Here is a 15,493-nt window from a genome sequence, read left to right as displayed (position 1 = left end):
TCTTAATTAGTCAGTGGCATCATATTTTCTAGAAAGGGATCAAACACCTTCCCCTCCCTTGGCTTCCCCTGGCATTCTGGTTTTTTACCTCATGGATGACCATTTTGCATGATACTTACCTTAATTAGGGTTACTGTTGCTATGACAACACACCATGACCAAAGCAACCCGGGAAAGGAAGGGTTTATTTGGCTTATGCATTCACACTGTAGTCTGTCTTTGAAAAAAGCCAGGACAGGAACTCAGGCAGGGCAGGAACCTGGAGGCAGGAGCTGATGCAGAGGCCATGGAGGGGCGCTGCTTACCAGCTTTCTCTGTTGCCTTGCTTTTCTTATAGAACCCAGGATCACCAATCAAGGGATAACATCACCCACCATCATCACCCTCCCTCATCAATTAGTAACTAGGAAGATGTCTTAGAGCTGGATCTGATGGAGGCGTTTTCTCAGTTGAGGTCCCCTCCTTTCACATGACAAGTTGACATAAAATTAGCCAGGGTTCCATTTACTCTAGAATTACAGGGACAGGATGTGTCCCATAGACTAAATCATGATTGTGTGTGTGAAAGAGAAAAGTACACTTTCATCCATAGAGGTGTCTATGTCTCCTTCCTGTCTCTGTACTTATGGTTCAAGAACCACAGGACCCATTCACATCCTGAGGTTCAGTAAGATGTCCGTGCACAGTATAGCCTGGGTGCCAGTCATGGCTTCTTGGAAGTCATTTCTATACCTGGGTTTTCCTGAACTGCTTCACTATGTGCAGAGTTCACTGCAGACCACATAACACAACCCAGTGACCCCTGCTTCTGTCTCCATCCCAAGTCCTTTCCAGATCTCCATACTGTCATTGTGCTGGCCTTGCATTCTATATTGTAATTCTCCTAGCGAATAACTCTTGGGAATTTGGTCTCTATTAGATTCAGCTGCTGTTGCTGGGTTTCATTATCCCTAAGTACTCGATTTACTTTGCTCAGAAGCATTGCTTTTGCGGGACTGGGGAGACAGTTCAGTCGGTAACGAACTTGCCTCCAAAGCATGCAGACCTGAGTTGAATCCGGTGTTCATGTCTGCAGCTGTGCACACATAGTAGTATGTATTTGTAAAGTCAAGGCTGGGAAGACAGAGGCAGGAGGATTCCCTGAGACTCACAGGCCAGCCGAGTTGGCACTCATGTGGTCAGTCAGAGATTCTGGCTGAAAACCAAGATAGACAGCTCCTGAGGAACGGCACCTGAGCTTTTACATGGTCTCCCTACTGGGGTGCACACCCAAAAGCATAGAGGGTGATGGAGGCAATGCTCTGGATTCCCACAAGGCGTGTGACGGGCCCTTGCAGTTTTCTGAAGCTTCCTGTTTGTTTCTCTTTGCCGTGCCAGGGAGGCAGGTTCGTGAGAGACCAGGTGGGATGTTCCAGAGAGTGGGGTGTGTGGACGAGGACTCGTGTGGTAGGACAGTCCTCCCCAGCCTCCCTCCTGCAGTCATGGGGCCACCTGGCAAGGGATTTCTGCTCGGTTTTTCTGAGTCTTGATTCCCATGGTGGAGCTTCTCTTGGGTTCTCAATGTACTGCATGTTCCCAGAGCTGACAAGGATTTATTTCACACAAGCTCCACAATAGTGGGCTTATTGAAAAGTTTGACAAAGACTGGCCAGCAGCTATAACTGCGGTATCCCGTTCTTTTCCTGACTATATTTGGGCAAGATTAATAGAAAGAGAATTTCTTTCAATGACTTGAACAAAGTCCTTTGTGACAATTGTGGTTGTGGGTGACCCCGGTCTCGGTCCCTCTGTGAAGGAATGTTCTGGTCAGCTTCAGAAAGTTATGTTTAAAAATCTTGTTAATAATTTGTGACATCCAAATTGCTCTTAACCTGAATTCAGAGGCAAATGTCCAAGATCCATGAGGGGGGCGGTAAGGGAGGGCATGTTGGGAACAATTCCTGGCAGTTGTGCAGCAGACAAGTATAACTTGACTTCTAAAAGCTTCACGTTTCACAACTTTTTCTTGGATACCCGGGTACTGTCATAGACCCATGAAAGCCACAGTAAATGGTTCCTTTAAGGGCACTTGGTTTTGTCTATTTTAAAATCAAGGTCTTTTCTTTAGTTTATTCCATTTGTGCATGTGTACCTGTGTGTGTGTGTGTGTGTGTGTGTGTGTGTGTGTGTGTGTGTGTGTGTCCATGCTCTCCACTTCACCACTGCATACATGTGGCGGTCAGAGATAACTTGGGGAGTCCGTGTGGACAAGCTCTAGTCATGAGGCATAACGGTCAGTGTCTTTTCCCTAACCAGCCATCTCTCCAGCCCCCAAAGCAACTTCCTTAGGTTATTTGCCACTTTTTAGAGTTGCCTGCATCGAACGTATTCTTCACTCCTATAAACTGACAGGCTGGACACACTTTCCAACATATTTTCTCATAAAAATCTCTCATTGTGAAGAGCTGATGGGTACCCTGGACATTTAGAACCAAGTGTGCTTTTTTATACTATCTGATGAACATCTAAAGACTTCTGACCACATTTCCTCTGGAGAAAAGCCTTTGACACGCTCGCTCATGACTTGGATGTTAGGGAAGGCATTTCTAAGTCAAATAAGGTGCTCCCGATCTTTGCAGCACTGATGTAAATTGAATGTAAAAGTGGTTCTTCTTCGGGTCAAACAGATGGGTGACAGATCTGGTTGTCCCTCCTGCAGGCAGAATGCCTTTCTTAAGCTGAACTTGAAATGCTTGCAGTCCTAGCAGCTGTAGTTAGACGTGGTTGCTGTTTTGATATAGGGTTTCATGTCGTCTGAGCTGTCCTACCAATTAGACTAGCCCAAGACAACCCTGAGGTTCGGGTCCCCTGCCCTACCTCCCAAGTGCTGGGCTTACAGGCAGGCACCACCATATCTAGTTGAGAGGCATGGGACCCAGGGCCTCACATCTGCTGGGCAAGCAGTGTACCAACCAAGGCATACCTTTGCTCCTCCTCATCTTACCATAGTTAATTTACGCAAGTTCTTTTCTTCTTTGCATACTCCAGTCCCTATGCAGAAGGTTCTGGATACTGAGAATATGTTCAGAGTAGTCTTTGGCTCTCCAGCTGTAGGAATCGGTGCTGGCAGTTACTCTGTGTGTGTCCTAGGTTGCCCTCTGGAGGCAGAGGGGACCGCCGGCTTTCAGATCATAACTTGCATGCTTGTGCAAGCAAGGCTTCCGGAAGATTGATTTTCAATTACTCGGGGGCATGATGACTCAGAGGCCCTGCCTTAATGCCTACCTATTACAGTACTGGTGGCCTCTGAGCGTCTCTTCAGCCTCTCCTGATGTCACACATCCGTCACACATACAAGAGTCAAGGATCCGTGTGAGAATGTGAATCACCAGTTAAATCCTTCCTGTTTCCTCTGTTTAATTTTTTTTATTTTGGTGCTTTATTTGTGTGTGGTTTTTGGAGGATCTGTATATGTGATTGGATGTGTGTGCACGCATGTGTTTATTTGGTAGGCATGCACATATGTGTGCACCAGAGTTTAATGTCAAATGTCTCTCAGTCACTCTGCACCATACTTTTCGAGACAGAGTCTGTCTCCAGATCAGAAGCTCTCAGGTTAGACTAGACCGGTTGACCAGTGAGCTTTAAGGATCCGCTGGTCTCTGGCCTGATGGCACTTTTCAAACTTGTCAATTTGCCAGTAGCTTTTTTATGTGCTGGGGATCCAGTCTCAGATCTTGCTGTTTGCCCTTTATTGGCTGGCCCATCTCCCCAGCGCTGACCTGTTTTATGTTGAAACCTGTGTTACTCAGTGTTTTGTTATCAGGATATAAAAAAAATTTTCCTTACTTTCTTGCAAGGATGGGTTGGCCATTCAAAAAATAAAGGGGGAAAAACCCCAAGGTAATGAAGGTAAAAAACCAAACGGAATTTTAATAGAAAGGTTGGGTGCACTCCACTCAGTTTCAGTGTTTGGAGGATGACAATAAATAGCTTTGGTCCCCTCTCCTTAGGATGTTTTAATGAGTCTCGCTAAAGCTGTTGCCAACGCTGCTGCCATGTTAGTACTCAAGGCGAAGAATGTGGCCCAGGTGGCTGAAGACACCGTCCTCCAGAACAGGGTGATCGCCGCAGCCACCCAGTGTGCCCTCTCCACCTCGCAGCTTGTGGCGTGTGCTAAGGTAAGCCAGCTGGCATGGCAGCCCTCCCCACGGGGCCACACGCTCTCACCTGCCGCCAGTCATTAAGTAGCCTGGGCGCTACGGCTTGCTTCAGACCTCTTCTTTGGGGACATGAATAGGATTTTTGTTTTGGCTGATGGTTGCTTGAGTATTGGGTTCTCATTGTTGTTGTGGTTTTTTTAGGGGTTGGGGGGGAGTTGCAAGGAGGCGGGGATGGAGACAAGGTCTTAGTGTGTATCTTGGTATCTTGGTTCTCCTGGAACTATTGGGAGGCCAGGCTGGCCTTGAGCTCAGAGAAATCTGTCTGCTTCTTTCTTCCAAGTCCTGGAATCAGCGTTGTGCACCAGCATCATCAGCCAGACACGACAGGACCTTAGAGGAAGCACTCTAATTCTGCTATGATTGTTGGCTCATCTATTGTTAGATACAAATTGTCATGTGCCCCTCCCTCTGGGCCTCTCAGTGCATCTTATTTCCAGAGCATAAAAGAGGTTTCCCCTGCTTTTAATCCCAGCCCAGCACTCTGGAGGCAGAGGCAAGAAGATCTCTGAGTTTGAAGCCAGCCTGGTCCACACATCAAGTTCCGTGACAGAGAAACTCTGTCTTGAGGGGGAAGTATTGAAAAGCAAAATAGAAAGAGGCTTTGCAATTCATTGTACAATGTTGTAAAGGGGTTCGTACTGAACCCACAGCTTCTTGGGGAGGCCCGGTCATCCTGACACCGTGAGTGCTCCAGGGTGTGTTTATTGTGTCAGAATCACCTGGTTGGCTTTCCCAGCAGCCCCGAGCATTGTGCAGCATTAGCCTTCATTTACTGATGAGAAACCTGAGGTGACTCAGTGTTGGGTGCTTTCAGTCATGGAAGTAAGCAGCAGGATTGGGGTTATGACTTAGACCTGTCTGATCCCCGGTGACCTTCTAGTCCATCATACACGTGTGCTTCTCTGGATGGGGGGCTTCTGCTTCTGGGCCTTCCAGCTCCAGCTTTGTAGATCTGTGGTTAAGGGCAGGAATTCCCCATCTATCCCACCCCAACCCACCAACCTCCCACCTTCCCTGAGAGGATTTACAACACCCAGAGGCATCCTTAGCCATCCTCCTGCTGGTCCTAGAGTCCACAGGTAACTGACAGACTTTCCCTAGTCTTTAAGGAAACACAGACAGTGTTTTTAGCCTCTGGAAAATATGTGCAATTCTTTTAGATAGTCAGCTGTCTTACCTCAGCCTAGAAGATTCACTTAGGGTACCCTAACAGGGAAAGCATATCATTAGTAGATATCAGGACGTTGTCCTTATTTAAGTACTAGGCAATGAGGACTGCCGTGCATGACTAATTAGCAGGATTTCTCAAATCACAATGAAAGTTTAAGAGTGTAGAGGTTAACCCATTGGATGAGTTGGGTCCCTTTTGTGTGTGCTATGTGGGGCACAAAGGACCTGAGGGAGATGCCAGACACCATGGGGCACCAGGGACATCGACTGCAGTGAGCCTTTCTGTGTCTTTCCAGGTGGTGAGCCCCACCATCAGCTCCCCCGTGTGCCAGGAGCAGCTGATCGAAGCTGGGAAGCTGGTGGACCGCTCTGTGGAAAACTGTGTCCGTGCCTGCCAGGCGGCCACCGGTGACAGTGAGCTCCTGAAGCAGGTCAGCGCGGCGGCCAGCGTGGTCAGCCAGGCCCTGCACGACCTCCTGCAGCACGTGCGGCAGTTCGCCAGCCGGGGCGAGCCCATTGGCCGCTATGACCAGGCCACCGACACCATCATGTGTGTCACTGAGAGCATCTTCAGTTCCATGGGGGATGCTGGTGAGGCACTGGCTTGGGAGGGGAGGGGTTGGATGGTTTGCGTGTTCCTCATGGTGACGGTCACTTTCTAGGTGACCTCTGGAGCAAGGAACAAGAGCAGCAGTGCATCTCCCTTAATCTAAAACATCCTCGCCATGGCACAGAGAAAGATCCAGGAGTCCCAGTATTTCTTCCAGGGGCACAATTAAGAACTTCGTCAGAATTTCATTATTGAATTCATAATTTAATAAGCTCCTTTCATCCCATATACAGGGTGTGGTCAGTAAAGTCCGAGCAGCCACAAAGGAAACAGGAGCAAAGCTTGGGATGAAGACATTTATGTCAAGGTCACTAGAACCCCCAAGGTCACTGTAGAGAACCAGGAGGGACAGTAGACAGCAGATGGGATTGAAGGACGGGGCCAAACCACTGCCCTTGAGGCATTTCTTGGGGAGACATAGGGTGGGACGTTTTAATATACCGTAATATACTCAAGCTGCAAATTGAAACTATGTATGCAGCTTGCCTCTCCAGTTTGTTGAAAAGTAAATTCTGAATTCATCCTGCCACTATGCCCTCCTCATCCCTGGAACTGACTGCTTTATTCTATGCTGATCTGTGGTAAAATGGCTGCCATAGTGGACAGGTTAGCCTACCGTCACCTCACGGTTTCTTTCATTTATCAGAACATCCCTTCCTTCCAAAGGTTGTGTGTAGAGAGACAGAGGGAGGCCCTAGCACAGTATACATAAGTATAATTGTGTTCTACATATGGATTTTTCCATGTCCACCTCTACATCTAATATTTCGTGACAGTACAGCATTCCATTTTGGAGGCATCATCATAGCTGAACCGATTATCTGTTTTTCTCAGGGTTCAGGCTCAGACCCAGGCTGCATGCTAGGCAAGCACTCCACTGCCGAGCTTAGCCTCCAGCCCTTTGACTGATTATCTGTTAATAGATATTTCTTTTGCCAGTTTGTTTTGCTTTTACAAAAACGTTCCTGCATAGAGCCTGCTTGAAAATGCGTCTTCCTTTGCTTTTATCCGGCTGGCAATGCCTGTCTCTGGGATTTCCCAGACAACCGATACGTGGATTTTGAAGTTTAAACTTCTTAATGAAATTTCTCTCAAAGGGTTTGCAACCCTACCAGCTACCTATAAGAAGTCTGCTTTGCCAGTGTAGAACCGTACTATATAACAACTTCTGGGTGGTGGTGCTTTCGTTTGGCTACTTCTGAAGACAGACTCTCCTCTGTAGTCAGGGCCAGCCTTGGCCTTGTGATACACTGTGTTGGCCAGTAAAGTCCAGGGATCCCAGATGTGTGCCACAGACCTGGCAAGTATTTGATAGTTGTTGGGAAAATTACTTTGTGTTCTTTTATATGCTTCTTAATTTACTAACAAACCTAGAGTGCTGTATACAATTGGATTTTCTGCTAATCTTCTTCATTTGGCTTATTTTCCATAAACTATTCTATTTTAGACTATTCTAAACTTTCCTTAAAAGTTGCAGGGGTAGCAGAGTCCTATCTCTCTTCTTCTTCCTGTTTCTTCTATAACTCGTGGCACATTTGTCAGAGCATTCGTGGGCGTATTTCTGTTAGCCATTCATAGTATTTGAATTTCGTCAATTTGCCCAGTGTGTCTGTCTGTCTGTCTGTCTGTCTCTCTCTCTCTCTTTCTCTCTTTCTTTCTTTCTTTCTTTCTTTCTTTCTTTCTGTCCCACAATGCCGTTGAAGTCACCACGCTGATTTTAGCACATGCCTGTATGTATAAAAGCTTGTCTCCCCTCAAGAACACCTTTGGGAGAGGAACCAGTCCTTTCCCGGATGGTTTGCAATGTTATGCCTTATTGGCCTTCCCACTTCCCAAGGAAAGTTGAAAAAGACTTTCATAAAGTCACGTGCACAGCAAGGGCAAGCTCCAGACCAGGACCTGGGGTGTAGCTCAGTTTGGTAAACCGCCTGGCTGGTGTGCAAAAAGGCCTTGGGCTCAGCTTCTAGCACCTCAGAAACCAGGCATAGTGGAGTGAGCCTGTAATTCCAGCCCTAAGGAGGTAGAGGGAAGAGGATTAGCTAATCCAAGCCATCCTTGGCTACATAGAGAGTGAGAGGCTGACCTGAGACACAGGAAAAAGCCTATTTTAAACAAAATAACAATAGGAAATAAAAACAAAACAAAGCCCTCCTGACCTTTGAGGTCGTGCTCAGTGAGAATGATGACTAAAAAAGCCTACACTTACTGTCCTGTCCTCTAGGTGAGATGGTGCGCCAAGCCCGGGTGCTGGCCCAGGCCACATCAGATCTTGTCAACGCCATGAGGTCAGATGCGGAGGCTGAGATTGACATGGAGAATTCCAAGAAGCTCCTGGCAGCCGCAAAGCTCTTGGCCGACTCCACCGCCCGCATGGTGGAAGCTGCAAAGGTAGGGCATTGGTCTTTTGGCCTGAAATGTAAACACTGTCCAGTGTTAGTGTTCGAAGCTTACCTTCAAAAGTGAAGGATGGAGTTCGGGTTTCTCCTTGTTGAAAACCCAAGTAGCACGAGAAAGAGGTGCTGACTTAGTGTGCACAGCAGAGCAGAGCCACTAACACCAGCATCATGGATTCTCTCATGACTGTGCTAGTTACCTAACGAAGGAGGGGGATGTATTTGGGCTTGCACTTTGAGGGCACAGTTGAGGGCACAGTCCTTCATGGTGGCAGAGCAGAAGCTGATCATAGCGCTTCCCTAGTCAGGGAGCAGAGAAGTCGATGCTGGTGCTCAGCTGCCTTCCCATTTTTAGTTTAGTCTAGGACCCAGCCTGTGGGGTTGCCCACACTTAAGGGTGCCTTCCCTCCTCACTTATCTCAGTCTAGACACTGCCTCACAGGCGTGCCCAAAGTTGTGTTTCCATGGTGATTCTAAATCCCACCATGGACAGTCAAAATTACCCACCATATTTTGTCTCAAGGGTACATTCTCCCAATATTAACCGGCTGTTCCTGACTTTAGAATCCTATGTATCTAAGGAAAACTGACAAGATGCTAAGGACGGGCTCAGATGAAGTACCAGGGTTCTAGGGCTGTGGACCTGCGAAGGGTTGACAGCTGTGTGGGTGCCATATTCTTCTGCCAGCCAAGGACACCAGCCTGTGTATTTGAATACAGTTGAGTACCAGCTGTTTGTGTCAGACAGGATTTCTTTTCATGGCCTTTAGCAAACTTTCTGTAGACCCCGCCCCTGGTCTCCCTGCCCCCTCCCATCATGCTCCATCCAAGGGCTTCTTTTCCCAATGGAACCATCCCTTTCTGTATTTACTGTTGCCTTGGAATGTTCCAGCAGTGGTGTGAAGACACGAGCCATCAGGGTGTCTGTTATACCAGCTACGATAAACTCATCCTTGAGAAAGCCCATCACCTACATGTTTTTCTCGTATCTGGTGGGGAGAGATCTCTTAGAGCCTCTTTTTTCAAATCAGAATTTTAATTGACTCACAATAGCATTCCATTTTAATTGACTCTCACACTCCCGTCCATCGCTCTGAGCATTCACTGTCCAAGCTACTTCACAGGAAATAGCTAGTTGTCTCAGCCATGGCTCCTCTTCCAGGCCACAGAGCATTCGCGCTCACTCCCCTTCCCTCCTGAGGCTTCCCACTGTTGTCCAACCTTTGTCTGTCTGTCTGTCCTCTCCCTCCCTCTATCCATCTCTGGGAGAGACCATTCTGTTTTTTTCTACAATGAGAATTACTTTTTTTTTGTATTGTCCTTTTAATGTCTGATATAATAGTAACGCAACTCAGCAAAAGGGAGGGGTTTTGTTTTGTTTCGGTTTGGGTTTTTTTTTTTTTTTTTGGTTACTTTTTGCTGCTGCTGTTAAGAAAATGGTACTCACACAATTGTTCATCCTCCTGGAAGAAAATTATCAGGGCACTTCATCTTTCAAGATTTGTAAAACTCAACTCCAGACTAGAATAAAATATGTTTCTTTTCACTCAGATTTTTAGCCAGTACATAAATAAAAAGCATACTTCCTCATGTGGCACATTAGGATAATGCCTCAAATGTCTTTAAAGCCTTTGAAATTGCAACTGCAACTGTAGATACCCAGTGTGACTTACAGTGTCATCTCTTACAAAACCTGCAGGCTTGAGCTTCAGTATGAGGATAGTATGTACAGGGCTAGGACACGCTACTCAGGAGGTGGTGGAGGCAGCCAGCACATTGGCACAGCCTGGTAGTACACGGCTGTTATCCTAGCCTGTGGCGTTCCACATTTGGCACTATTAGGAAGAAGTAAGCTTAGAGGTGTTCCTTTAGCAATCGCAGCCTACTGTCCCCGGGTCACGTGGAGTGTCTGTTCCTACCTTTGCAGGGGGCTGCAGCCAACCCGGAGAACGAAGACCAGCAGCAAAGGCTGAGAGAAGCTGCCGAGGGTCTCAGGGTAGCAACCAACGCTGCTGCACAGAACGCTATTAAGAAAAAAATCGTCAACCGGCTGGAGGTCAGGAAACGCGCTAGCATTTAGGGTGCCACTTGTGATTGCTAAAAGTTACCTGGGGGTAAAAAGTCAAGTCACCAAAGCGATACCTATATGAAGAATGCCAGATCAAAGTCAGGGATGTTGGATAGTTTGGTCACATTAACAGAATCCACACAATTTGGAAGGTCGCTTCAGTTCAGGGCTGCCAAAGGCTTTGGGTTCACAGGTCAACCTTGAGCAATAGAATGCAGTGTTTTTGCAGGAGGATTGGGGGTCTTTTTTCTTGGCGTCAAAGGCTGTTCAGCAGAACCAGTCAAGCTAAGTTTCCATTCTGTTGGAGGCAGCGAGGTTTGTAGCTTCCTGTTAATTTCAGACTAGAGCTCGGGAGCAGGGCGGGACCGAGAAGGGAGGCAGGATGAACGTGTTCGTCATTTCTTCTCAGACCATGTGTTCCAGTTAAGAGTTGAAGATAATAGGTGCAAACGGCATAAGAAAAACACTTCTTTACCTGGATGTTAATAGGAGACCCTCCAACTAACATGTGGAGGGACGAAGGCCAACTTACCTGACTGTCTACTGAGCAGTCCCTTTATTGGCCGCCCACTGAGCTGGGGAAGAAAATCAGTCTCATTAGTAGAAGGAGACAAAATATTGAACTGGATTAATTACTCCAGGGGGATGTGTCGCATGAGCTAAGACTTCTGGGTACTATGAGAGGGGAGGCACAGGCACTTCCATTGATGCTGACGTAAAGAGCAGCCTGTGCTTCATGGGGGACATTTTCTCTCCCTAGAACATTAAGACCCTCCTGCTTACCAGTGCCTTCTCAGCGCTGCAATTGTCTCTTGTCTTTTAAATTTCCATTCACTCTTTGGTAACTTCATACATAAATGTATTTAGATCGTATCCACACTCCAACTCCTGGACCACTTCTCTATATCCCCTTCCTAACCATGCTACTGGCAGCTGCTGGGCACCTCCCCTTCCTCCTCCTTTCCCTCCCCTTTCCCCTCCTCTTCCTCCTGCTCCTCTTCCTCCTCTTCCTTCTCCTCCTTCCTCTAATGATAATAATTTGTTGAGTCAAAATCGTGCTGCGACCAGTGCTTGAGTGCAAGCTCTATCCAGGGAGCATAGGCACCCTACAGTGATCTACACAGAGAAGAAAAGAAAACGGACTCTCCTTTCCCCATGGGCCGTCCACTGCCCACACCTCCTTATCTAGATGTGGGACCGTATGAGCCTCTTCTGTTTCACATTGGAGAACTGACTGACTTGATTATTTCAATGGCTTGGGGAACATCGGGGTGGGAAGATCAAAAAGCCAGGGGTTGGAGGGGCTCGCTGTGAAATAATGTCTTCTGGATATGACGAGGCCATTGCGCTCACTCATAACACCTGTGGTGACCAGAATGAGACCAGCAAAAGGTCACTCCCATCTTTTACAAAAAGCAGGCAGCAAGGAAGACAACAAAGGGTGACAAGGTTGAGATCGTCAGTGGCTTTGAAGAGACAGTATCTGCTCCTGAAGGGGAAAGGCGTGGTGTATGAGTTCTCAAGGACCATCTTGAACTGACCTGTGTCACTATCCTCTGCAGGTTGCAGCCAAGCAGGCTGCAGCTGCTGCCACACAGACCATTGCAGCCTCCCAGAATGCAGCCATCTCCAACAAGAACCCCTCGGCCCAGCAGCAACTGGTGCAGAGCTGCAAGGTAAGCTCCCTGTGCGCTGAGGGCCAGGTCTGCAACAGATCACTAACATTAGACCACCACATGCCCCAGTAATTCATTTAAGACAGGTCCTCCAGGCTCCTAATCTAGTTTGCAGCGGCTCTGTATTCCAGGTGTATACGTGTCTGGTTTTTGTCCATTAAGTGCAGGGCCTGCATTTGGAAGCAGTGTCTTTTTTCCAACATCATCCTTCCTTTATCTACATCTTTTTTAAGAGACAGAATTGAATAAGGAGAATGATGAGGTCATCTTCGAGCTTTGAAATGGAAATGAATTCTTGGCTTCCCAGAGTGCTTTCCTGTCTGGGAGACTGGTCAGGTCCAGTCTCCATGCGACTGCAAGTTGCTTTCCTGCTCTCTCTGCATCTGAGGTCTGCTTTGTCCTGTGGCCTCCTGTGGCCTCCCGTTGGGTCTTTCTGTTACTTGTGTCAAAGCAAGCTTACTGCAAACATTCTCCCTTCCCACCAAGAGGGCTGACTCTCCGGGACACTTTTAATGTCCTGGGACATAAAATCCTTTTGCAGAGCCACCTCCTGCACGTGATGGGACATCTTGCTGGAGTCTCCTGAGAGTGTTAGCAGTGGAGGCTGCTGACAGGCATGTCTGATTGTGCCAGTGTTCTGACGGTTAGCCTGTTCTGACTTTCCTCCAAATCTCTGAAAAGGATTGAGTCAACTGAGGGAAGCTGCCTCTTCAGCAGCAGCTGTGTTTCTGAGGGGAATCCAGTTCTTCACAAATTGGCTGTGCAACCAGGAGAGAATTGTCTAGAGCTCTCTGTTCCTGATCCTGGTTTTCCCAAGGTCCCCTCTCATATTTGCCCATGTCTGTGATGCACAGCGGTCTGTGGTCCTTTGCGCTTAGGGTTTGTGGAAGGAGAAGAGCTTGCTGAGTGAGGCCTCTGCTCAGACAGTATAGGTCTTTCCCTTCCTCAGGGACCGCAAGCTGCTCATACCCAGGGACCTGTGGCAGAGTCAGCCAGCCTTCCCTCTCTCTTTGCCAAAGAGACTGAAGGTATCAGATCTCTGAGCGTCCCTGCCAGGAAATGAGAGAGAATCTAAATGACAGGCTCAAGTTGAGAGGGAACATGGACCACGTTCCTGGAGTCAGCATTGGAAAGATTCTGTGCACATTTCCATTGGCGTCTTTAAAGTAGTTTTACACTCTGGCTGGGGTGGGCACAGGACTAAGGTGCACTGGGCCGCTTCACCAGAGCTGATGCTTCAGCCTCTGAAGCCTGCTCCATCAGAGGGAATTAGGAAGAGCACAAGCAGGTGGCTGGTTCCTAAGGCTCCTCTGGAGGTGACTGTCATAGAGCAGGCCTGCTTTGCTAAACATGACCCCTCTCTCCTGTGTACTGGGTTGTCTTCTTTGAGCAATGCTAAGAACTGGTTGGAATAGAGAAACAAGAGCAATGACCACATGTGAGGTGAGGCCCAGAATCCATACCTACCAAGTCAGGGGCCTGAGCACTTAAACATGCTGGCTCTTGAACCTCTCCTGTCCTCATTCTGGTCCTGCAGCCATCTGACTCAGTTTATCTACCTGTGAATTTGTGTGTGTGTGTGTGTGTGTGTGTGTGTGTGTGTGATGTTTGACCTTCAGTCCCCTTGGCCTGGAGCTGTGAGTTTTGACTAGGGAAGTTCTTTCAAAGCTTTGTTCTAGGGGACAGTTGGCTAACAGTAGACTGAGCCCTTCAGAACCGTTGTTAAAGTGGAAGCAGCAGAGAGAAGAGGGTTCCTATGCTGTTGAATCCAGCTTCTGACAATTCTGTCCCTGGGAATGGGTCACCACAGACAATCATCACTTTGGTTCAGTTCCTGTTTTGTGGCTCTTTGCAGGCAGTGGCTGATCACATCCCTCAGCTAGTGCAGGGGGTGAGGGGGAGCCAAGCTCAAGCAGAAGACCTCAGCGCCCAGCTGGCCCTCATCATCTCCAGTCAGAACTTCCTGCAGGTAACTGGAACCCAGCACCCATGGTCACTTGCAGAACCCCCACCTGGCGGAGTCTGCCCTTTGTCCTTAAAGGACAGAGCATACCTGTGCAGATCCCACGGCCTCCGCTAAGTGTTTGTCTAAGCAGCCGCCAGGCACTCTGTCCATTGCGGGTGAGGGAGACGTCACTGGCCAAGCAAAGTGCTAGTGATCAAGGCAAGCAATGACAGGTTAGTTTTCCAAGCGCTGCCTGCTCATCCACTGTGCAGAGTAAAACATGGATGTCTTTGTCTACTTTCTTGTGTTCTGTTAGACAGAGAGGTACACTAACTGGTTTGTTTGGTGAATATATAATCTCGAACTTAAAATTACCCTATACTTCGTTGAGAATTTCCCACGGTGTAATTTGATCACATTCACCTCAGCTCCTCAGCGTATCCTGTTCCAGAACCACCCTCACTCACCCCTCTACCCCGACTTAGGGTCTGCATTTTTCTGAGTCTAATTACCCATTGACTCTAGTTCGTGTGGTGTATATGCTTCTGAGAGCATGCACCAGAGAGGGGCAGTCCTACCACAAGCCACACCTTAAAGAAAACTCTCTACTAATTGCCAGTTGTTCCTCAGTTAAGGATGTGGGTTCATGAACCCCTTTCCACTCCACAATAGAATGCTAACTGGCTTGATATTGTGCTCGTCTTATGCAGGCAACCATGACTACTATGAGTGTTACAGTCCTATTATATCCAAAAGGCAGTTTTATTCCAAACCTCTCTTAAGTCTGACTCTTAAAATATTTCCTTTTTTATTAATTGAAAATAGACATTTTTAACAATATATTCTAGTTATGGCGTATAATGTTTTGAATTGCATTCGTTCATATAAACCCTTTGGGGATCAAACATATCAGGAGAAGCAATAGCCCTACCTACCACTGAGCTGCCCCCTGCCCTCCTTCATAGCATGGGCATTTGTGATTCAGAACTCGTGCCATGGGGCTCTACTCTTCCTTTAACCATCCCTTCATTAGATGTGCTGGCGTTCGATTTGGGGCTATCGAGAGTATCCTGTAATGTGACCCTCTGCAGGTGCACAGTCTTTATCCCCAGCTTGAGTTATTTACTCGGGTGAATTCCTAGAAATAGGGTGGCCAACAAGTTACTTTTTCTTTGTCAAACTGAGATTTAGGATTTAGAAAGAAGGTCTTCCTCTTTTCCTTAGTAATCCTGGAGCTGACTCTGTGTTTAGTCTGTACCCAGGGAGACCATAGAGAGTTAGAATTCAACATGGAAGGTGTTTCTCAGTCCACTGAACTGGTTTGCTTATATGTTCTCTCTTTCCCTCCCTCCTTCCCTCCTAGTTTCTCTCTCTCTCTCTCTCTCTCTCTCTCTCTCTCTCTCTCTCTCTCTCTCTCTCCTCCTCCCTC

The 15,493-nt window shown here is 47.6% G+C and overlaps 1 protein-coding gene across 1 annotated transcript in view; it reads left to right on the top strand.

The window, feature by feature from the left end:
• The window catches only part of Tln2 (talin 2), a 237,056-nt gene that overhangs the window by 106,285 nt on the left and 115,278 nt on the right, over positions 1-15,493 (top strand). The window contains exons 18-23 of the mRNA XM_032911227.1: positions 3,993-4,160; positions 5,669-5,963; positions 8,204-8,370; positions 10,303-10,431; positions 12,006-12,119; positions 13,975-14,088. Coding sequence (XP_032767118.1) covers positions 3,993-4,160; positions 5,669-5,963; positions 8,204-8,370; positions 10,303-10,431; positions 12,006-12,119; positions 13,975-14,088 — 987 coding nt within the window. The remainder of the gene's footprint in view (positions 1-3,992; positions 4,161-5,668; positions 5,964-8,203; positions 8,371-10,302; positions 10,432-12,005; positions 12,120-13,974; positions 14,089-15,493) is intronic.

Source organism: Rattus rattus, chromosome 8 (assembly GCF_011064425.1).
Source record: "Rattus rattus isolate New Zealand chromosome 8, Rrattus_CSIRO_v1, whole genome shotgun sequence".
Classification (NCBI taxonomy): domain Eukaryota; kingdom Metazoa; phylum Chordata; class Mammalia; order Rodentia; family Muridae; genus Rattus; species Rattus rattus.
Note: the sequence above shows the minus strand (reverse complement) of the source record. Positions and strands in the feature narration are given on the sequence as shown.